The following is a 25,489-nucleotide window of genomic DNA, read 5'->3' as shown; positions in this document are numbered from 1 at the left end:
TCTGATAGGATACATGGGAGTATTTCCAAATTTTTGTATCTGTTGAGGGCTGTTTTTGACCAATTATATGATCAATTTTTGAGAAGGTACCATGTGGCACTGAGAAGTGTTGGCTCCTCCCTCTAAGCCTTGTGTTCCGCCTCTTGCAGACAGGTTGGGAGTTTCTTCCTGGAACCCTGGATCTGGACAGCGTCCTCGAACCGCCCACTGTCACCGCCCACCGTCGCCTGGACCGCCCACCATCGCGACACCTGCCCGCCACTGCCAGGACTGCCCATCATCGCGAGAGCGCCGTGGCAACCTCTAAGGACTCAGGGGAATGCTGGGAACCCTTCTTTGTATTTAAGCCAGTCCTGACAATAAAGATTAGGGCTTTGATCAGACACTTTGCCAAGGCCCCATATTTCCTTTCGCAGCCCTGTTCCTTCTCAGGAGTTCTCGTCCTCCAGTTCGGATCCACAGTGGGTTCTGCAGGCAGAGCCACACATTTGGCACTCAAGGCGAACCCACCCCAAGATGTTCTGCGCACGCAGACAAGGCGCCGGTCTGCATGCAGGCAGGAACACCACAGAGAAGGTATATCCTTTTGTTTTAAGATAAAATGTTCTGTAGATATCTGTTAAATGCACTTGGTTCATAACTTCTGTTAGTTTCACAGTGTCCCTGTTTAGTTTCTGTTTCCATGATCTGTCCATTGACAAGAGTGAGGTGTTGAAGTCTCACACTCTTATTGTTTACAGTACAATGTGTTCTTTGAACTTTAATGAAGTTTCTTTAATGAATGTAGATGCCCTTGCATTTGAATCATAGATGTTCAGAATTGAGAGTTCATCTAGGTATATGTTACCTTTGATGAGTATGAAGTGTCCCTCCTCGTCTTTTTTGATAACTTGGGGTTTGCAGTCAATTTCATTCAGTATTAGAATAGCTACTCCAGCTTGTTTCTTGGGACCATTTGCTTAGAAAATTGTTTTCCAGCCTTTTACTCTGAGGGAGTGTCTGCCTTTGTCCCTGAGGTGGGTTTCTTGTCTGCAGCAATATGCTTGGTCCTTATTATGTTGCCAGTCTGTTAGTCTATGTCTTTTTATTGAGGAATTACACCCACTAATATTAATAGATATTAAGGAAGAGTAACTGTTGTTTCCTGTTATTTTTGTTGTTAGAGTTGGGATTCTGTTCTTGTGGCTATCTTCTTTTAGGTTGGTTGAAAGATTACTTTCTTGCTCTTTCTGGGGCTTAGTTTCCCTCATTGAACTGGAGTTTTCCCTTTATTATCCTTTGAAGGGCTGGATTCATAGAAAGATATTGTGTGAATTTGGTTTTGACATGGAATATTTTGGTTTCTCCATCTATGGTCATTGAAAGTTTTGCTGGCTATAGTAGCCTGGGCTGGCATTTGTGTTCTCTTAGGGTCTATCCAGGATCTTCTGGCTTTCATAAACTCTTGTGAGAAATCTGGTGTAATTCTAATAGGTCTGCCTTTATATGCTACTTGACATTTTTCCCTTACTGATTTTAATATTCTGTCTTTATTTAGTACATTTGTTGTTCTGACTATTATATGTCGGGAAGAATTTCTTTTCTGGTCCCATCTATTTGGAGTTCTGTAGGCTTCTTGTATGTTCATGGGCATCTCTTTCTTTAGGTTTGGGAAGTTTTCTTCTATAATTTTGTTGAAGATATTTGCTGGCCCTTTAATTTGAAAATCTTCATTCTCACCTATACTTAGTATCCTTAGGTTTGGTCTTCTCATTGTGTCCTAGATTCCATGGATGTTTTGAGTTAGGATCCTTTTGCATTTTGCATTTTCTTTGATTGTTGTATACATATTTTCTATGAAATTTTCTGCATCTGAGATTCTCTCTTCCATCTCTTATATTCTGTTGGTAATTCTTTGTATGGATCCTGATTTATTTCCTAAGATTTCTATCTCCAGAGATGTCTCTCTCTGTGATTTCTTTATTGTTTCTACTTCCATTTTTAGATCCTAGATGGTTTTGTTCAATTCCTCCACCTGTTTGATTGTGGTTTCCTGTAATAATGTAAAGATCTTTTGTGGTTGAATTTTTGTTGAGTTATTTGACCCATCATTGGACTAACTACTCAAGAGTTAACTAATTAGATGGGCGTGGTGGTACACGACTTTAATCCCAGCACTCAGGAGGCAGAGGCAGTTGGATTTCTGATTTCGAGGCCATCCTGTTCTAAAAAGTGAGTTCCAGGACAGCCAGGGCTATACAGAGAAACCCTGTCTCAAAAAACCAAAATAAATTAGAGAGAGAGAAAGAGAGAGAGAGAGAGAGAGAGAGAGAGAGAGAGAGAGAGAGAGATAAGTAACTCGTTTCAAATACTGCAAGGATATTCAGACATAGGAAATCTAGGACAGCTAACTATTAATGGCTTTTTAACTGATTTCTTACTCAGCTAGCTTCAAAATAATTGAGATTGAATCTCTGTATTTCCTTAACATGTTTTAAAGGGGCAACAACTGAGCAGTATTTCTCAATTTTAATCCTCTAAAATAATGTGACTAACTCTCAGGCCAAATTGCCAACATACTTGTTCTTTATGTCTTTCTTTTCTCAAGCTGTTTTCTCAGAGTCTCTTTTGGACTCTCTCTCTCCATGGCTAAATCCCCATTTCCTCTCTCCTTCATCTCCTCTCCTTGCTGACAGGAAGTCCCACCTTATTCTCTCCCCTTGCTAAGTCATTGGCTATTAAACATTGTTTTTTGACACATAAAGGAACAATTGAGTAGCTGGTGTATACACGAATTTGGGACTGGAGAAAATCTGAATAAATACTGGAGAAACCAGATATATGTGAGAACGAAATCAACATTTAAATTGCCACACCGTGAACAATAACATTATGACTAAACTAAAAAAAAAAAAAAAATGGCAGATAAACAGCAGACCTTCGTAGAAAGGAGATTGCAAGATGCATATGTAGATTTCATACATTCCCAAACTTTATTTTATTTTGGTTATTTTTTCAACTTGTTCTTTTACTAGAAAGAAACATAGTATTATCAAATGGATTTTCTCTACATAAAAAGAATTTAAAGACTTAAATAGAAAAAAAATTCTGAGTTAATCACCAAAGTTATATCAATTATCAGTAAGAGACCTGGCAGAAAGGTACTAAATATGGTAGATTATCCTGATACAATGCCTTTATGGATAACCCTTGAAGATTGGTGAAGAATTTAAGCATCCAGGTCAAGGAAACTGACATGTCTTGCATTTTTCTCTAATGTTTAGCTCTTTATGAACCTTATTCAATTATTCATATGTTAATGCAATACCACATAAATTTAAAAGTCATCAATATGTTAAAATGAAGCAGATTTCATAATAAAAGATAAATTCTGTGTTAGTCCCAGAACTGTCTTAGATATTTCAAGTAATAGTTATATTTTGAATATCCTTGTGTAAAATTTGCATATTTATAAAAACACATATTGTAGAAGAAAATAACCATTTCGTATTTCAATCCAAATAATAAATTACTAACTCTTTCATGCTTAAAAGGCATTTCATCTAGCTACAAGTATATACTTATAAATGTTTCTAGGCTGTCATAAATACCAGCATATATATACATATATACATATATATATACATGTGTGTGAATGCAATATAACTGATCAAGTTATTTAAAATAAATATTTAAGAAAATAATATTTTCATCTTTATCATAATCTTTTTTGGTATTTAATGAAAATCCCTCAATTTCTCATATGGAATACATGAATGCATATTTATGTTGAAGAAAATTTAATAAGAATTAAATAAATCCACACATATGAAGTTTATAAATTTACAGAATAGTTTATTAAAAGCAGTTCCTGCTTGACAGTGTATAGCCAGCCTTCCCAAAAGGCTTGGAAAAACTTGAAGATTTATTTCAAATGTGATAAATTAAAAAGCCATTGATGAATGTTTACTATATGCTGTTCATGGCAATTGGTTTGGAACAATGTACTTGTATTATAAAATAAATGATTATTTTAGAACTTAATAAAGTAAGCATTTCTGAATGTAAAAGTACAAAGCATTTTAACATTTTTTTCCTAAGAAGAACATCCATATTCATTAAAACTATCTAAGATTAACCATTAGCTAGCATGATTAGAAGAAACAGAAGTAACAAGACAAGTTTAATAACATATAAAAAAATGAGCTTTGTACAGGGAATGAGTTATAGGAAACGTCTCTAATTCTTTAATTCTTTTATGAAACGTCTACAAGCATTTACTTTGACATAAAAATGTTCCTGAATAGGTTACCTAATGCCCCTTTTACATCCTTATTTCTCAGAGTATAAATGAAGGGGTTCAGTGTAGGAGTGACTACTCCATAGAAGAGAGCCATGAATTTAGGTTGGTCTTTTGTAATAGAGGAGGGAGGCTGAAGGTACATACTAATGGCTGGACCATAGAACAAGAGAACTACAATGAGATGAGAGGAACATGTGCCAAAGGCCTTTTTCCTTCCCTCTGAAGATTTGATTTTAAAGACAGCATGTCCAATACTAGCATAGGAGGCAAGAATTAAAAACAGAGGAACAGCTAAAAGAAAAATGCAAACCACAGAAAGAGCAAGCTCATTAGTCTCTTTTTCACCACAAGCAGTTTTTATCAGAACTGGAATCTCACACACCAAGTGATCCAGTTTATTGTGGCCACATAGTGGCAATTGCAGTGTCACAGTGGCCTCTGAGACAGCATAAGAAATTCCAGTCAGCCACACAGTGGAGACTAACAGGACACAGTTGCGCTGATTCATTATGAGGGTATAGTGCAGCGGCTTGCAAATGGCCACATATCTGTCAAAGGACATAAGAGCCAGGAGGACACACTCTGTACCTCCCATTATGTGGAAGAAATAAAGCTGAACTACACACCTCATGTAGCTGATGGTTTTTGTGGAGCCTCCAAGGTTGGTTAGCATCTGAGGCACAATGCTTGTGGTGTAGCACATGTCCAGAAAGGAGAGGTTGGTGAGGAAGAAATACATGGGGCTGTGGAGACAGGGGTCTAATGTGGATACCAGAATGATGGCAATGTTTCCAATCATGGCTGTGGGGTATGTTACCAGAAGAACAATAAAGAGAGGAAGTTCTAGCCAAGGACGGTCTGCAAAACCAAGTAGAATAAACTCTTCTGGGTGACTTTTATTGATCAATGCCATTCTCTGCAGTCTAATTCACCTATAGTAAAGAAGTATCAAGAAAGTTAGTGTTATAGGAATATCAAAGCCTCATGATGCATTGACTATAACTATAGAAACTAGGGTTGCATTCCACATTTGAAATGTCATGAGAGATGGTTAGAAGACACATCAGTCCATATAGAGCTTTGTGTCAAAGCAGGAGGACCTGGGTTTTACTGTGAGTAATTAGGTAAAAATATTGACAAGGGAAACAATAATCTATAATCTATAATTCTATAATCTCAGCTCTAGTTAAGAGAAAACTGGATATTTTTCTGGAGCCTGCTGACAAGCTAATGTAGATGAGTTGATGACCTCCATTTTTGGAGGGCATCACATTCTCCAAACATAAAGTAGAAATCAAATTTAGAAAATATTTGGCATAGATTCTGGATTTATATGCACAGCACCCCACACAATAGAAACATGTATGCATACCTAATCCTACACATATATATTCCTTCCTGCTCACAAAATAATGTGACAACTGAGGATTTAGCTTCTACTTCTGATACAAAATTTGAAAGGAATTTCGAGTTATCTGACTGTACATGTGGAATAAAATTTAGGAGATACTTTTAAAAGCAGTGATGAAGGCATTACTGAAACATCATAGAAACATTTCCGGGAATCAGTCAGAGAAGTTGGAAGAAAGAGCTCTGAGATCTTAGTATAGTGATTTGGTTGGTCCAATTCTACGTTCTGGGACTAATTATCAAATCTTCTCCATGTGCAATGAATACATTTGAGATATATACAAACCTCCTTTATGTACTTGAGATTGAGCAAGTAGTAAAACAGTGTTGACAGTTTTCTTCTTATGTGTACAGTTATAAAAAAACCCTATTTATAAGGCAAATAAGTTAAGACTCAATTGCAGTGATGTTCTTTTATTTCATATATATGCTTTATTATATTACTATTTGGTGGAAGTTTTGACATTCAATAATTTGTGATAAATTATTATTAACTCATTCACCTTCTAGATGTGTTTATTTGTCAACTGAGTTCACTGATGTTACTATAGAAATTGGGCCAACACTCAGAGAAATATTGATTTTTTTGTTATTCAAAATGATATTGTAAGTATATTTTATGTCCAAGTATCTTTTGTCAACAGATATCATAATTCAGACAGTGTGATCTCCAAATTCCAGTAATTTTGTATTTCCTAGATGTATGCCAGTACTTCATAGCTACAGTAAATGCCGATACAATAAGATCAAGTAACATAGTAAAACAATGCTTTGAAGGCTATAAAGGTTTATGTACACATTTTATTTATGAATGTTTCATACAAACCCATCTCTGAAATAAAATGAATATTCAAATGTGATGTTAAGGTAATATTCCATGACCCAAATCTGAGTTACTTCTCTAGACAATCATCATCTTCATTGCAGACTATTTTCTTGCAGTTAGAAGCAGACCTCAGTCTTTGGTTTACTGAAAGCCCAAGACCATTTTGTAAGCTTTCATGAGACCCACTTAGACTAAGATATGAATCATGTCCTAGGATTACACGTTATCCTAGCTAAGATGCATAAATAAAAAAACAGAATACCAAAAATTCTATATGCTGGAAAAGTAATAATTCAACAACTTATTTTTAACCTAATATTTAGACCTTATCTTGCTGATTTCAATGTTTTGCTTCCATGTGTGCCTGTGTACCACATGTGTGTCTTTTATACCCACAGAGGCCAAAAATGTCAAAGGATATGTAGAACTGAAATTAATGATGATTGTGAGCCCCCATGTGAATACTGGGGATAGAAACCAGTTCCTCTAGAGGAGCAGTCAATATTATTAACTTCTGAGCCATCTAACCAATCCCTCAACATTTTAATGGTTTCTGTGATAAGCACTCTAACAAGCTTTTCTCAACTTTGAAACATTTTAGCACTTGTTCCCAAATAAGAGAATCTTATTTCTATATTTTAAGATACATAAATTTATTTTCCTTCCATCCTCCCAGTTAAAAGCGCCCCCATATCCACTACTGCTATGTTTCCATTCAGAAAAGATGCAATGACAGTTGCATAACAAGGTTCAATAATACTAGGCACAGACCTTCACATAAAGGCTGAATATGGCAACCCCAAAGGGAATAAAGAGTCCCACGGGGAGGCAAAAAGTCACAGAAACCCCACTCCCACTCTTAGGACTCCAACCAAAAATAGATGTAGGTAGAAAAACAATCATCCAAGAAAGGCAACCCAGACTCAGAAAGGCAAACATGATATCTCTACTCAATTATAACTGGATAATGCCTGTTACATAAAGAATAATAACACCTGTAATCCACAGATCCAGAGACGTAAGATAAAGAGGAGTGGTCTAAGGGAGATGCATGATATTCCCTGGGAATAGATTTTGTAGGTGGACTGGAATGGAAGAAAGAGGAGAAGGTTTAATTTTCATATTCAGGGGTGTAACAAAATTTCAACTCACAGGGATATATCCATCCAGAAGTATTTAAAATCACTGATCAAAAGCAGGCTGAGTTTCTATTTACATGCTGTCCACATGTCAACTTGCATTTTTATACCATCATATTATACTCACATTCTGTTTGATAAGACATTCACCATTTTGCTTATATTTACAGTATTTTGGCCTTTGTAGGTTATAAAAAGCTGTTTTTAGTTTTAAACACCCTTAATTAAACATTATTTTTTACCATGCACAAAAGTTTTAGATTAAACAAATAAACAAGATTAATCTTATTTTAAACATGTTTTTATATGATCAAATGGCTAAACATTAATACTTTTCTCAGGGAATCAACATATGAGAAATATATTGTTTGTAAAAACTTAAGTGCTTCTTTTGGTTTCAGTGATAGAATGAGAAGGAAATGAGTTAAAACTTAAAGTCTAGTTGTTCCTAAATCCACTTAAATAAGTATAGCCAAAGTTTATGAAAGACTTTTTGAAATCAAGCTGTCTTTCTTGTGTACTAATTAGATACTACAGCCCACACTTTCCACTTTTTCTAGGACAGCATGCCCTAGGACTACATGTCCTAGGAAATACAGGTGTCTCTTCACTTACCTTATTTCGATAAACTCCCTTTATTTGTTTAAAAAATAACTATAAGGGAAGATATTTCAGCGATTTCCCCCACACACAGGGCAGAGATATTCTAATATGAAGGTGATAGTTTAAGATTTGCTTCAGAACTCTCAGGTTTTTACTTCATACAAAGAACCCAAAAGGAGGGAAAGCTCACGTTAGGAAAATAATAAGAGAAAATATCAAGAAGGCTTTTATGTTATCAAGTTTCTTTGCTATTCCCGAGAGTCTTGTGCATTGTTTTCACAGGTATCTCATTTAGCCTTGTCCTCAGTGACTAGACAAAATTCCCTGGGAAAGAGTTCTCTGAAGACTTGCTTTTCATGCATAGTTAGTTACCTGCTGTGCTGAGGATAGAAGACAATCTTTGCTGCAGTGGGAAGCATTTAAAATAAATTAATTCCATTTCCTAACACACTGAACACCCTCAAAAAAGTACACAGTTAAAGATGAGTGCGTTTGAATCAGTTATCCCAAGGAATTTACATGAGAATTGTTTTGTATGTTACTTTATTAAAGGATATCATATAAGACTTTAAGATTTTAATTGTCTCTAGTATAAGAAAGATGATTAATTAAAACCATGAGAATAATAAAAATCATATGCAATGAATTTATACGCACTGTAAATAATCTATCAATATTAACAAAAGTTCTAAGTATTTAGTATTTTATCACAATTAAAAGGCAATGATAAGAAAATAATCTGCTTGATACTTACTGAATAATACCTACAGTGAATTCTTCCATTGTCTTGTTGCAACTTGCTCACATAGGCCATGCAACAGTTTTAGGATTCTGCCTCCATGAATTCATCCATAGTCTATGTATCCAGTAACAATGACTCTACTCTGTCCTAACCAAAACATTATGAGTCCTGTGTCATTTGGAATATTTCAATATGCATGACAAGCTTTTAATAATCCAACTGTACATTAATTTGAGAAATAAACACTTTGAATAATAGCTACAAGGAGAAATCCACTTTCTACTATGCCATCTATTTCTTAGCCCTTCCTCTGAGAAATTCACTGGTATCTTAGTGATCCCTGTTTCACTGCACATGTGTTGGGTTTCTATGCTCCTTTCCTCTATCACAAACCCACTGTTATATTTATTTATTTTTAGCCATATCTCTACCCCTCAATGCTGATTCCAGAAGAAGCATGATCTGCTTTCTGGTTGAGCATAGATAGTGGAAACCCTCAGCAGAAGAGTAGACAGTGAAATGACAACTGGTTTGGAGTGCTGCCCTAGCAGAAAATCTGGTGGCACATGTTCAAAGATCCTGTAGTAGTGGTTACTATATGCATTACTTTCTACAAGCTTCTATACTTATTCACATTTCCCTAGAATACATTGGATTGCACACACTTCCCTTTGTTACTTCAGTCTGAGACTTAGTCTCCTCTCTCTCCTTTACTCCCTCCCTTCAGCCCTCCCTTTTGCCCTTCTTCCCTTCCCTCTGTTTAGGCTGCACGTGTGTACATATAAATATGCAGGTATGAGCATGAGTCTGTAAACATGCTTATGAATATAAGTAGTGGGTATTTCTGTCATTTTATCTGTCTTTTTGCCTTGATAAATTCTTACCATGGTCTTTCTTATGTACTTTGTATTCATCACAAACCAGCATCCTGCTATACATACTTGTACACACAAAGGCTTTAAGGCCAGCAATCTTCCCTCACCCTGATTCAACTGACCCCTAGCACTGAAATTTCAAGCCTATGAAATGACATTCAATTTTTATACAGATGATGCAGATTCAATGCAGGTACTTATGCTTTCACAGCAAGTACCCTTGCCCAACAAGTAACATTCCCAGCACCAAATTAAAGTTTATTATGAAAAGAAGTATATCATTGAATAAAGATGATCTCTTAAAACATAATAAAATTGAGAAACAAGACAAACAATAATTTATTGGCAAGACTAAACAGAAAAGGCCACATATCCACACATTATACGTGTTCTAGTGTGATTTGTAATCCTGTCTTCAAGTAATTGTTACATGTTACTTGACCAATTTATTTTCATTCTATATGTGTGGACATATGTGTTTTCTTATTAATCAAATTATGAGGCATATTCCACTTCTTGCTAAAAACAATAATAAAGCATTTGAATATACTGGCATAGTTTTAAAATAAGGTATGAAATCAGAACATTTGCATACAATTAGATACTATGATAATATTTTACTACTTAAACGTGCAAAATATTCAGAGCTATCCTCACACACATTGTTTAGAAAATTTATTAGCTTAATATTTGTAACCATTCATTTTTTGTAACCATTTTTTCTTACGCACAATGTCTAATATGGGTTACATCATAACACAAAATAAAACACTGTGTTGGTTATAAATATTTTTTAAACATGTATCTGGTTTTGTGGAGTTGGTTTAATGCTTATACTATGTTAATTGTGTTCCCAAAATTATACAAGAGTCCAACATGTAAGATGCTGAGAGTCCCTGCCCCCAGGGACAGTTATGATTGGTAAAGAAAGTTGCTGGAAGACAATGCTAGGCGGAGAGACAGAGGCGGGACTTTAGGATTTGCTGGCAAGAGAAACAGGAGAAGAAGCAGAATCACCATGCTGTGAAAGAAATAAGATGCAGTCTTGAGAGCTGCAGAAGACAGAGTACCAATCATGTAAGAGTTGGGGAAGAGCAGTCCCAGGAGACCCCACTAATGGGTCTGTGGTAGCAAAGATGGAATATAGATTTTAGTAAGTAATAATCAAGGAGTATCAGAGGGGACTCATTAGCAATGTGAAAGTTTGCAAGTGGCCCAGTCATTGAGCTCTTTAAGGAATATTTAAATATAAGTTTCTCTCTCTCTCTCTCTCTCTCTCTCTCTCTCTCTCTCTCTCTCTCTCTCTCTCTCTCTCTCTCTCCTCNNNNTGTGTTTCACTTTTGAATCTAGTACATTGGGGCAAGTAGCAAGGAATTGTAACCTCAGATGATGCTGGGGAGATTAGAGCAGATTAATCATCTGCAGCAACATCTGGTAAAGAAATTTCTCCAGATTGTATCCAAGTTTCAACAGTGTTTTCATCCGCAAGGAATCAGAAGAATTAAATTGTCTTGCTTTCTATTTTGTTAAATTCTGTATTGGCTATTCAAAGGTCTTCAGGATGACATTGAATTTATCATTATTTTACCTCAGTGTCTCTAAGACTGAATTACATTGATGTACCACCAGGCCTTCCTACTTAATTCTTTTTTATATAAAAATAATATTTAACATTACATTATTTTTGAAAGAAAGGGTTTCAGTCAATTTTGTCTTGATTATTAAGTACACTTTATATTTATTTTTCCATATTTTATTGGTTAATTTATTTACTTACATTTCAAATGTTACCCCTTTCCCAGTTTCTCCTCCACAAAACTTCTATTCCCCTCCCAAATCCTCTGCCTCTATGATTGTGCCTCCCACCTTCCCAACAACTCCTGCCTTAGTGCCACAGCCTTCCCTAAACTGGGTCATCGAGTCTCCCCAGGGCCAAGGGGCTCCACTCCAACTGATGCCCGATAAGGCATTTGTCTGTTACATATCCAGCTAGAGTCATAGGTGCCCCAAGCACACTCTTCTTCATTCTTCTGGAATTAGATTTATAAGTAGTTGTGTGTCTACCATATGTGGATTCTAGGAATTAAACTCATATCCTCTGAAATACAGCAAGCTCTGAACTGCTGGATTGCCTTTCTTGTCCCCAGGTCCAGTTTTTGAAGTAGAACAATTAAGATGGCCACAATACTACATTTCAGTGTCTTGTTTCTCTTCCAAAGCCAAGACTCCAACATAAAATGTCTGTTGAGACTCTGAGAAGTTTTCTTGGTTGGCATCATAATCACCAACTTAACCTTGTTTCAAATTATAATTATTGAATTTCATTCATATGAAATCAGAAACTCTGGGTCTGATTTGCCATGATAAGTTTTTGGTTTTGGTTTTGATTTTGGTTTTGGTTTTGGTTTTGGTTTTGGTTTTGGTTTTGGTTTTGGTTTTGGTTTTTGTTTTGGTTTTGGTTTTGGTTTTGGTTTTGGTTTTGTTTTACAAGCAACCTGAGAACAGCAGATGAGTTGCTTAATTTATAATACCATTTACTTTTTCTTAATGACTTCTAGAACAATTCATAAATACCAGCCAACTTTATGCCCATACTTCTGTGCTTTGCAAAGGTTGAACTTACAACAGAAACCCACGTTTCCTGTTACAGCTTTACTTCTAAAAAGAAAGTCAGCTCCCTGGAATTAGTAAAAGGCATACCCAGACACCAAGTTCGCAGCACATATTGAATACTATGAAGGGGCAAGTATGTATAGAAGAGCTATAAAACTAACAGCAGCGCAAGTAAGAAAAGCAATTATACAAGAGAAACAAGAATGTACATTTCTGCAGGAGTGGGTTTTTAAGGGCAGAGCAGGACAGATTTTCCTATGGTGAGATGATAAATCCTGATTGGGCATATTAGTCAAAAAATAGATTTTGATGGTTGGACCTTGGTGTTTTTCCTCAGAAATGATTCACTGAACAAATAAGGGGATAGACATTGTGAGCTAGTTTGGGAAATGCAATGAATTTTGTAAGGGAGAGGAAAAGAGGTAAAAGGGCAAAACCTGTCTTCTATGTTTGCCATGATTGCACCTGTGTTTGTCATGTTCAGGTCTGTGAAAGCGCCTTCAACTTCCTCCTCTAATGCCATGAATAAGATAGACTATGAGGGACAGTAATGTTGGTGCAAGATCAGAGTTATCTTGATTATTCAGTAGTTCAGAATATTTGGTAACCTTGCTAACATATAATTTATTTTCAGATTATTCTTCTAAGTCACTTACTTCTAAGAAAATTCCAGCAATTGTGTTTAATTTAGGTTGTCCTAAAAGCAGGAATTCAGATAAAAATGTAGGTGAATTCAACTAAATTTGGCAGTGATACCAATGTCAACTATAAGAAGAAAATAACAATGAGATAGGTATGAAAGAATACAGTATAGATTTTTTATTAGATATTTTCTTTATTTACATGTCAAATGTTATCCAATTTCCTGGTATCCCCTCTGAAAACACCCTCTCCGTATACCCTCCCCCTCTCCCTGCTCATCAACCCACCTACTTCCACTTCCTGGCCCTGGCATTCCCATATACTGGGGCATAGAGCATTCACAGGACCAAGGGCCTCTCCTCACACTGATGATTGAAAAGGTCATCCTCTGCTACATATACAGCTAGAGCCATGAATCCCACCATGTGTACTCTTGGGTTGGTGATTTAGTCCCTGAGACATCTGAGGGTACTGGTTAGTTCATATTGTTTTTCCTCCTATGGGGCTGCAAATACCTTCAACTCCTTGGGTACTTTCTCTAGCTCCTTAATTGGGGACGCTGTGCTCCATTTAACGGAAGGCTGTGAGCATTCACTTCTGTTTTTGTCAGGAACTGGCAGAGCCACTCAGGAGACAGCTATATCAGGCTCCTGTAAACAAGCACTTGTTGGTATCCACAATAGTGTCCAGTTTTGGTGATTGTATATGGGATGGATCACCATGTGGGTCAGTCTCTGGATGATCATTTGTTCTGTCCATACTCCACACTTTGTCTCTGTAACTCTTTCCATGGGTATTTTGTTCTCCCTTCTAAGAAGGTTCAAAGTATCCACACTTGGTTTTCCTTCTTCTTGAGTTTCATGTAGTTTCTGAATAATATCTTGGGTATTCTGAGCTTCTGGGCTAATATCCACTTACGAGTGAGTGCATATCATGTGTGTTCTTTTGTGACTGGGTTATCTCACTCAGCATGATATTGTCCAGATCCATCCATTTGCCTTAGAATTTCATATTTTTTTTTTGTTTTTAATAGTTGCATAGTAATCCACTGTGTAAATGTACCACATTTTCTGTATCCATTATTCTGTTGAGGGACATCTGGGTTCTTTTGAGCTTCTGGGTATTATAAATAAGGATGCTATGAAGATGGAGAATATGTACTTATTACATGTTGGAGCATCTTCTTGGTATATGCCCAGGGTATATTGCTGAATCTTCCGGTAGTAACGATGTCAAATTTTCTGAGGAACCACCAATCTGATTTCCAAAGTGGTTGTACCAGCATGCAGTCCCACCAGCAATGGAGGAGTTTTCCACTTTCTCCAAATACTCACCTACATCTGATGTCACCTGACTTTTTTATCTTAGCCATTCTATCTCATGTGCGATGGAATCTCAGGGATGTTTTGATTTACAATTTCCTGATAACTAAGGATATTGAACAGTTTTGTAGGTGCTTCTCAGTATTATTCAGTTGATAATTCATTGTTTAGCTCTGTACCCCATTTTTTAAATAGGTTTATTTGGTTTTCTGGAGTCTGACTTATTCAGTTGTTTGAATATGCTGGATTTTAGTTCTCTATCAGATATATGATTGGTAAACATCATTTCCAAGTCTATTGGTTGCCTTTTTGTCTTACTGACAGTGACCTTTACCTTACAGAAGCTTTGCAATTTTATGAAGTTTCATTTGTTGATTCTTGATAATATAGCACAAGCCATTCATGTTCTGTTCAGGAATTTTTCCCATGTGCCCATATCTTCAAGGCTCTTCCCCAGTTTCTCCTCTATAAGTTTCAGTGTCTGTGGTTTTATGTAGATGTCCTTGATCCACTTGGACTTGAGCTTTTTTATAAGGAGATAAAAATGGATCGATTTTCATTCTTCTACATGCTAATTGCCAGTTGAGCCAGCAACATTTGTTGAAAATGTTTCTCCTTCCCCTCCCCCACTAGATGATTTTAGGACCTTTTTCAAAGATTAAGTGACCACTGGTGTGTGGTTTCATTTCTAGGTCTTCAATTCTATTCCATTTATCTACCTGTCTCTCACTCTACCAATACCATGCAGTTTTTGTCACAATTGCTCAAGAGTACAACTTGAGTTCAGGGATATTGATTCCACCAGAAGTTCCTTATTGTTGAGAATAATTTTCATTATCGTAGGTGTTTGGTTATTCCAGATGAATTTCAAATTGCCCTTTCTAACGCTATGAAGAATTGAGTTGGAATTTTGATGGGGATTGCATTGAATCTGTAGATTGCTTTCAGCAAGATGGCCATTTTTACTGTATTAATCCTGCCAATCCATGAGCATGGGAGATCTTTCCATCTTCTTCAATTTCTTATTTGAGAAACTTGAAGTTCTTATCATACAGATCTTTCACTTCTATAGTTAGATTCACACCAAGGTATTTTATATTATTTGTGAATATTGTGAAGGATGATGATTCCCTAATTTCTTTCTCAGCCTGTTTATCCTTTGTGTAGAGGAAGGCCACTGATTTGTTTGAGTTAATTTTGTATCCATCCACTTTACGGAAGTTGTTTATCAGGTTGAGGAGTAATCTGATAGAACTTTTAGGGTCACTTAAGTATACTCTCATATCACCTGCAAATAGTGATAGTTTGACTTCTTCCTTTCCAATTTGTATCCCTTTGATTTCCTTTTGTTGTCTAATTGCTCTGGCTAAGACTTCAAGCACGACATTGAATAGGTAGGGAGAAAGTGGGCAGACTTGTCTAGTCCCTGATTTTAGTGGGATTGCTTCAAGTTTCTCTATTTAGTTTGATTTTGGCTACGGGTTTGCTGTATATTGTTTTAATATGTTTAGACATGGGCCTTGAATTCCTGATTTCTCCAAGACTTTTATCATGAAGGGCTTTAGAATTTTGTCAAATGCTTTCTCAGTGTCTAATGAGATGATCATGTGGCTTTGTCTTTCAGATTGCTCATGAAGTGGATTACATTGATGGACTTCCAAATAATGATTCATCCCTGCATCCCTGGGATGAAGCCTACTTGTTCATGATGGATGATTGTACTGATGTGTTCTTGGATTCATTTGGCAAGAATTTGAGTATTTTTCACCAATATTCACGAGGAAAATTGCTCTGAAGTTCTCATTCTTTGTTGGGTCTTTGTGTAGTTTAGGTATCAGAGTAATTATGGCTTCATAGAACAAAATGGATAGAGTACCTTCTGTTTTGTTGAATAGTGTGAGGAGGTATTAGGACTTCTTTGAAGGTCTGATAGAACTGGTCACTAAACCCATCTAGTCCTGGGTTTGTTGTGATTGGGAGACTATTAGTGACTGCCTCTAAACCTTTAGGGGTTATAGGACAGTTTATATCAGTAATCTGATCCTGATTTAATTTTGTACCTGTTATCTCTCTAGAAAATTGTTTGTTTCATTCAGGTTTTCCAGCTTTGTTGAGTATAGGCTTTTATAGTAGGATCTGATGGTTTTTTTTTTGGGGGGGGGGGGATTTCTGTTTCTGTTGTTATGTCTCCCTTTTCATTTCTGATTTTGTTAATTAGGATACTGCCCCTGTGCCCTTTAGTTAGTCTGGATAAATATTTATCTATTTTGTTGATATTCTCAAAGAACCAGCTCCTGGATTCATTGATTGTATAATTTTATTTTGTTTCGACTTGGTTGATTTCAGACATGAGTTTGATTATTTACTCCTCTTGGATGAATTTGCATCTTTTTGTTCTAAATTTTTCAGGTATTCTGACAAGCTGTTAGTGTATGCTCTCTCCAGTTTATTTTTGGAGTCACTCAGAACTATGAGTTTTCCTCTTAGGACTGCTTTTGTTGTGCCCCAGAAGTTTGAGTATGTAATTGTTTCATTTTCATTAAACCCTGAAAAGACTTTAATTCCTTTCTTTATTGCTCCCTTAACCAAGTTTTCATTAAATAGAGCATTGTTCACCTTCTATATGTATATAGAATGTCCATTGTTTTTGTTGGTATTGAATACTAGCCTTAATCCATGGTAATCTAATAGGATGCAAGAGAATATTTCAATTTTCTTTTATCTGTTGAGGGCTGTTTGGTGACTGATTGTATGGTCAATTTTGAGAAGGTACCATGAGGTGCTGAGAAGAAGGTATATCCTTTTGTTTTAGGATAAAATGTTCTATAGATATATGTTAAATCCATTTGGTTAATAACTTCTATTGGTTTCACTGTGTCTCTGTTTAGTTTCTATTTCCAGGATCTGTCCATTGCTAAGAGTTTGGTGTTGAAGTCTTCCACTATTATTGCATGCAGTGAAATATGTGCTTTGAGCTTTAGTAAAGTTACTTTTATGAATGTGGATGCCCTTGCATTTGGAGTATAAATGTTCAGAACTGAGAGTTCATCTTGGTAGATTTTACCTTTGATGTGTATGATAACTTAGGTTGACAGTCAATTATTTCTTGGGACCATTTGCTTGGAAAATTGTTTTCCAGCCTTTTACTCTGAGGTAGTATCTGTCTTTGTTCCTGAGGTGGGTTTCCTGTATGCAACAAAATGTTGGGTCCTGTTTATGTAGCCAGTCTGTTAGTCTCTGTCCTTTTGGTTGTGAGCCTAATGTTTATCAGCTGAGCCATCTCTCCAGACCAAGTCTATGTCCTTTTTATTAGGGAATTGCATACACTGATATTAATAGATATTAAGGAAAGTCATTGTTGCTTCCTGCTATTTTTGTTGTTAGAGTTGAGATTATGTGTATGTGGCTATCTACTTTTAGATTTGTTGAAATATTACTTTCTTGCTTTTTCTAGGGCATAGTTTCCCTCCTTGGGTTGGTGATTTCCCTTTGTGATCCTTTGAAGGACAAGATTCATGGAAATATATTGCGTAAATTTGGCTATGTCATGGAATATCTTGGCTTCTCCATCTAAGGTAATTGTGAGTTTTGCTGAATATAATAGCATGGACAGGCCCAGTGGCCAGAAAGCTGTGAAACTGCCCCAACTCCTGGGTGCAGATGTAGGCCTCGAGGACCCTGTCCAAGCTGCTCTGCGACTTCTGTGCACTCCTGACTGGTCCTGCCTTAGAGAGTCACCTGAGAGAAAGTGGTGATCACCCCTGAGTCCTTGGGTCAGAGCAATTCCTGGAGGCAAGCTCTCCTCTGGCAGGGAAGGTGCACTGAGGGCTGAGGATCAGCCTCACCTGGTTGCAGATGTAGACCAGTATGACCCTGTCCCAGCTGCTCTCCTGCTTGTGTGGACTGTGTCCTACTTTTCTTTATTTTTTTTTCTCCCTATCTTTTGTTTTGAATTATGTTGGAAGAATGTCTGAGTAGTTGGAACAATTGAAGGAAGAAATGGAGGTGCTTAAGAAACAAACATCCAAAAGGCTGTAAAAGGAAAACAAAAGTGGTCACTCTAGTCCCTTCTGAAAGAGTTGCAGAGTTGGCTGTGCAACTGAATAGTTTTCAGGTGAAGAAAGAAGCACTTGGGAGGCAAGAAACACTGGAAAAGATAGAATAAAATGTCTCAGCAGCACCAACTGAGCAAGAGTGTGGGAGTTTCCAACAGAAAGAAAGAGGGAAAGAGGGAATGAAACTGGTCAGGAGGGGTCAGGTCAGAGAAAAGTAGAAAAATTGGGAGAATGATGTGATAAACAGCCTGTTTCAAGAAAGGGGGTTAATTTTGAACCAGTTCTTCCAACAGCATTAGAGGAGGGGAGGCCTGGCTTTGTAAGACTATCATCAGCTTTTCAGGTAGTCATACAGCATATGCCTGGTAATGGTGTAGAACAAAGATATGACAAGATAAGGTAGTGCCTATAAAGGTGATAGATCTAAGGCAGTTTAAAGAGGTCATGATCTCATGTAGGCTGCACTAGCCTTATCTGAAATAAATTCTAAGTAACTGGGCTACTCAAAATATACTTAATCCCCAAGACAGGAAGGGGTTGATACTATAGGCTGATCCCCAGTTGCAATGGGTAATATGGTGGAGGGAACAAGCCAGAGATATTGAACAATAAAGTAGATTGAAGGGAATGAATAAATAAAAGACCAGTTTCTATGTGAATGCTAGTACTCTGATATATAAGAACAGATTCAATTTGTAAATGGTACTATAGAATAATATCATTTAGTGACTTTAACAGCTTGGGGTAAAGATGAAGACCCCCAAGGAAACAGTTCATGTCATTTACAAGGATTATATAAGGCTCTAGGGAAGGTTTTACTGAAATTTTGCAAAGATTAGTCTGAACTGTGAACATAGTCAAACGAGATTTTTACACAAAACAAGTGTGGATAGAGATCTTGGTACTTGAAAATGCTGAATATAAAAAGTTATTAGATCATTAAAGCTGCAGGTAACACCAATGGCTGAATAAATAAGAGATAAGAACAATATTGGTTCTAACATGTACAATGATAATATAATAGGTTAAGCTTTGTGGGATTCCAAGCTCTTGGAATTTGGTAAGTGATATAGTCCATGAGGGCAGTGGAAGCAGACATGTAGAACAGGAGGTTTAGAAGTCCTATAAGTACATACAGTGAATGATCACACAGAGATACCTTGTCAGTAGGTAGATAAATTTTTACTTAGGGTGATTATAAGCTTATAAAATTTGGGGGAATTGAAGACAGGGATATCCAGGATGGGCATAAGTCATTTCTTTGGGGTTTCAGCTATGAGGCATACCTCATTAGCATTGAGATGCTCATTTCTTGAATCTCAGGTGCTGGCTGAATAGGTTTTTTACAGGAGGAAGGAAAGTGATCCTATAAACTAGTTGAGGCTATATGACATTCCTCAGGTAGAGTTGAGTGAAGGGACTTAGAATACCCCAGACAAGGTCAGTAAAGGGAAACCTCTGTTAATGAAGAAAGTTCTCCATTATGTGAAGGACCCCAGAAAGCCATCCAGGCAATAGAAGACTTTAACCTTAATTAGCAGAGTTTTCCCTCGAAGCTATAGTTAAAGGTACCTGATATCAAAATGTCCAGTGCTCCAATTGCAGGAAACATGGTCACTTGCAAAGGGACTGTGACCAAGACACCAAAGGTTTCAGATCTCAAACTTCCTGGTGCTTTACTTGTGGAAAATGTGATTATTGGCAACAAAATTGTGAACAAGGCATTTGTAAGGGCAATGGTTTTTCTAAATAAAAACCAGAAAGAAGGCCTAGGATTCTAGGGTTGTACAGGTGGTGGCAGGGTTGCCTCTGGGCAAGTGAATATAGGTCCAAAAGAAGACATTCAAGGTAAACTCTTCCTGTGATAAAATGGCCTTAGGGGCCTGCCTTAATGCAATGCAGCAAAAATTATGAGCTATTACTGCTAAGGAGTAACATGCAGACCAAAAAGCCTCCACTTGGCATTGGAGATTTAACGCACATATTGATATATGTCATCAAGAACAATCCAGCCTGTTCACCTTGTTCAAATAGAGGATATAAAGGCCACTGGGTTTCTATATTTTATGAGGAGGGGCACTGGTTAAATAACAATTTTCTACCATTAAAACGGTTTACTGACAAGTCTGTGTAAAAAAATCAATGGCCCATAACTAAGGAAAAATTACAGGTATTGAGCAGCTGTTGGAGGAGCAACATATATAAAGCCTAGTAGCCCATGCAATTCTTCTGTATTTGTTATATGAAAATGACACCAAGGAAATGAAGAATGTCAGAAGATTTAATAGAAATGAATAGAGTAATCCAATCACTGTGTCTGTTACAGCATAGAATTTCTTTACCTTCTTCATTATTTATTTTAAAAACAACTTTTTTATTGACACAGCAGGGAACAATTGAATAGCTGGTGTTTACAGAAGATTGAGAGAGGAGAATCTGTGAATAAGTACTGCAACCATAAATAGGTCAGAAGGATATCAACATTTGAATTGTCAAAAAGTACACAATAACATTATGCCTAAAACTACAAAACGGTAGATGATAAATGCAAAATTTAGTAGAAAAGATACTGTAAGTTTCTTATGTGCATCACATAGATCCCAAACATAATTGTATTTTGGATATTTTGCTTTAAACTCATTCTCTTATTGACAAGAAATATAGTATTATAGAATGGATTTTCTTAGCACACAAAGTTAAAAAAAAATAAAAAATTACACTGAAAAAAAATTCTGAAGTCACCATAAAAGTTAGAATAAAACTATATTAATTGTTAGAAACGTACCTGGCAAAAAGGTACCTTATCATTATAGAATTCCATTATGGGTAATCCATGACAACTGGAAAAGAATTTAAGCATCAAAGGCAAGGAAAATGACATGTCTCACACTTTCATTCATATTTAACTCTTTATTGTATACCTTATTTAATTATTCATAAATTAATCCAATACAATGTAATTTTATAAGTGACCAATGTGTTATAATGAAGTGTAGCTGATTTTAGGATAAAAGATAAATTCTTATTGTTGGTCCTAGAACTATATTAGATATTTCAACTGATGCTGATATATATTTTGAAGGTCCTTATGTAAAATTTACAAATTTATAACAACTCCTATTGCAGAAATAAAGAAGCAAGTTCTCTTTCAATCCAAATTACAAATTACTAATTCTCTCATACTTTAAAAAAAGACATTCTATCATGGGGAACAAAATATCCATGGAAGGAGTTAGAGAGACAAATTTCAGAGCTGAGATGGAACGAAAGACCATCGAGAAACTGCCCCACCTGGGTATCCATCCTATAAACAGCCACCAAACCCAGACACTATTGCGTTTCCCAGCAAGATTTTGCTGACAGGATACTGATATAGCTATCTCTTGTGAGGGTATGCCAGTACCTGGCAAATACAGAAGTGGATAATCACAGTCATCTATTGGATGGAACACAGGGCCCCTAATGAAGGAGCTAGAGAAAGTACCAAAGGAGTTAAAGGGGTCTGCAACCCAATAGGAGGAACAACAATATGAACTAAACAGTACCCCCCCCCCCCCCAGAGCTTGTATCTTTAGTTGCATATGTAGCAGAGGATGCCCTAGTCGGCCATCAATGGGAGGATAGACCCTTTGTCTTGCGAGGATTATATGCCCCAGTACAGGGGAATGCCAGGGCCAGGAAAGGGGAGTGGGTGGGTTTGGGAGCAGGGCAGGGGTAAGGTAGAGGGGATTTTCAGAGAGAAAATTAGGAAAGTGGATATCATTTGAAATGTAAATGGAGAAACTATCTAATAAAAAAAAAGACATTCTATATAGCTACAAGTATATGCACATAAATGTTTCCAGGCTGTCATTATATATTACGTTTTTTGCTATTTAACTGATCAAAGTATTTAAAATTAATGTTTAAGAAAACAATATGTTTTCATCTTTTATTATACACTTTTTGGTACTTAATGGTAATTTCCTCAATCTCTCATATAGAATACATGCATAGTTATGTTTAAGAAAGATTAAGAGGCCATTTTAAAAAATCCCACATAAATAAATCTATAAACCAACAGAATAGTTCCTACTATTAAACTATTTAAACTATTAAAAACAATTACTACTTAACAGTGTATAGTCAGCCTTCCCACAGAATTGGGAAAATGTAAGGATTTTTTCTTTTTATTTTTTTTTAAAATGTAAGGATTTATTTCACAAGTCACAAATTTTAAAAAATGAATGAATGTTTATTATGTAATTTTTATGACAATTAGCTTGAAACAACATAATTGTATTATAAACTAAACAATTGTTATAACACTTAATAAAGTAAGTCTTGTAAATGTTCTAAAAGCAGGGAGTTTTACATTTATTTCTAAGCAGAGCATCCATATTAATACTATACAAGATTAACCATTGCCTAGCATAATTAGGAAAAACACAAATAACAACACATGTGTTTTCATAAGAACATATATTAAAAAAAGATGAGTTTCGTACAGGGAATGAACTATAGGAAAAGCTTCTAATTTTTTAACTATTTTATATAATGTCTGCAAGCATTCACTTTGATATAAAAATGTTCCTGAATAGGTTACCTAATGCCCCCTTTACATCCTTATTCCTCAGGGTATAGATGAAGGGGTTCAGTGTAGGAGTGACTACTCCATAGAAGAGAGCCATGAACTTAGGTTGGTCTTTTGTAATAGAGGAGGGAGGCTGAAGATACATACTAATAGCTGGACCGTACAACAAGAGAACTACAATGAGATGAGAGGAACATGTCCCAAAGGCCTTTTTTCTTCCCTCTGAAGATTTGATTTTAAAGACAGCATGTCCAATACTAGCATAGGAGACAAGAATTAAACACAGAGGAATAATTAAAAAAAAAAAAAGCATACTACTGAGAGAACAAGCTCATTAGTCTCCTTTTCACCACAAGCAATTTTTATCAGAATTGGAATCTCACACACTAAGTGGTCCATCTTATTGTGGCCACATAGAGGCAATTGAAGTGTCATAGTGGCCTCTGAGACAGCATAGGAAATTCCAGTCAGCCACACAGTGGACACTAACAGAACACACTTGCGCTGATTCATTATGAGGGTATAGTGCAGTGGCTTGCAAATGGCCACATATCTGTCAAAGGACATAAGAGCCAGGAGGACACACTCTGTAGCCCCCATTGTGTGGAAGAAATAAAGCTGAACTACACACCACATGTAGCTGATGGTCTTTGTAGAGCCCCAAAGGTTTATTAACATCTGAGGCACAATGCTTGTGGTGTAGCACATGTCCAGAAAGGAGAGGTTGGTGAGGAAGAAATACATGGGGCTGTGGAGACAGGGGTCTAATGTGGACACCAGAATGATGGCAATGTTTCCAATCATGGCTGTGGGGTATGTTACCAGAAGAATAATAAAGAGAGGAAGTTCCAGCCAGGGACGGTCTGCAAAACCAAGTAGAATAAACTCTTCTGGGTGACTTTTATTGATCAATGCCATTCTCTGCAGTCTAATTCACCTATAGTAAAGAAGTATCAAGAAAGTTAGTGTTATAGGAATATCAAAGCCTCATGATGCATTGGTTATAACTATAGAAACCAGGGCTGCATTCCATAGATGAAATGTCATAAGAAATGGTTAGGAGACACATCAGTCCACATAGAACTTTGTGCCAAAGCAAGAGGACCTGGACTTTACTGTCAGTAATTAGGTAAAAATATTGGCAAGGGAAACAATAATCTATAATCTATAATTATATAAGCTGAGCTCTAATTAAGATAAAACTGATTATTTTTGTGGAGCCTGTGACAAGCTAGTGTAGCTGAGTTGATAAGCCCCATTCTTGGAGGGCATCACGGTCTCCAAATATAAAGTAGAAATCAAACAGAAAAAATTTTGCATGGACTCTAGACACACACACAATAGAAACACACCTACACAATAGAAACATGTATGCATATCTATTCCTACACATGTATATTACTCCATGCTCACAAAATAATGTGATAACTGAGGATTTAGCTTCTGTTTCTGATACAAAATTTGAAAGGAATTTCGAGTTATCTGGCTGTACATGTGGCATAACATTTAGGAGATACTTTTAAGAGCAGTGATGAAGGCATTACTGAAACATCATAGAAACATTTCCAGGAATCAGTCAGAGAAGTTGGAAGATCTTAGTATAGAAAGTTGGCTGGTCCATTTCTACATTCTGGGACTAATTATCAAATCTTCTCCATGTGCAGTGAATACATTTGAGGTATATACAGACCTCCTTTATGTACTTGAGATTGAACAAGTAGTAAAAATACTGTTGACAGTTTTCTCCTTATTTATACAGTCATAAAAAAATCCCCTATTTATAAGGCAAATAAATTAAGCCTTAATTACAGTGTTTTTCTTTTATGTCACATAAGTGTTTTATTGTATTACTATTTAGTAATACAATATTTATTGTATTATTATTTAGTGGAAGTTTTGACACTCAATAATTTGTGATAAATTATTATGAATTCATTCATCTTCTAGATGTGTTTATTTGTCAACTGAGTTTGATGCTTTCTTTTACTATAAAAATTTGCCAACACTCATAGACATTGATTTTTTTGTTATTCACATTGATATTGTAAGTATATTTTATGTCCAAGTATATTTTGTCAACAAATGTCATAATTCAGACAGTGTGATCTTCAGATTCCAGTCATTTTGTATTTCCTGGATATATGCCAGTACTTCATAGCTACAGTAAATGCCAAAACAATGAGATCAAGAAACATAGTAAAACAATGCTTTGAAGGCTATATAGGTTTATGTACACATTTTATTTATGAATGTTTCATACAAAACCATCTCTGAAATAAAATGAATATTCAAATGTGATGTTAAGGTAATATTCCATGGCCCAAATCTGAGTTACTTCTCTGGACAATCATCATCTTCATTGCAGACTATTTTCTTGCAGTTAGAAGCAGACCTCAGTCTTTGGTTT

At 36.2% G+C, this 25,489-nt stretch overlaps 1 protein-coding gene and 1 pseudogene across 1 annotated transcript; both read right to left on the bottom strand.

The window, feature by feature from the left end:
* Positions 1–4,256: 4,256 nt before the first annotated feature.
* LOC110335859 (olfactory receptor 2B11-like) lies at positions 4,257–5,195 on the bottom strand. The gene has a single exon (XM_021218246.1). It carries the CDS (start codon positions 5,193–5,195, stop codon positions 4,257–4,259), a length of 939 nt encoding a protein of 312 aa, XP_021073905.1.
* A 17,864-nt stretch (positions 5,196–23,059) lies between these two features.
* Positions 23,060–24,000, bottom strand: LOC110335865 (annotated as a pseudogene).
* Positions 24,001–25,489: the final 1,489 nt, after the last annotated feature.

Source organism: Mus pahari, chromosome 18 (genome assembly GCF_900095145.1).
Source record: "Mus pahari chromosome 18, PAHARI_EIJ_v1.1, whole genome shotgun sequence".
NCBI classification, from domain to species: Eukaryota; Metazoa; Chordata; class Mammalia; order Rodentia; family Muridae; genus Mus; species Mus pahari.
The sequence above is the reverse complement of the archived record's forward strand: the minus strand, read 5'-3'. Positions and strand labels throughout refer to the sequence as shown.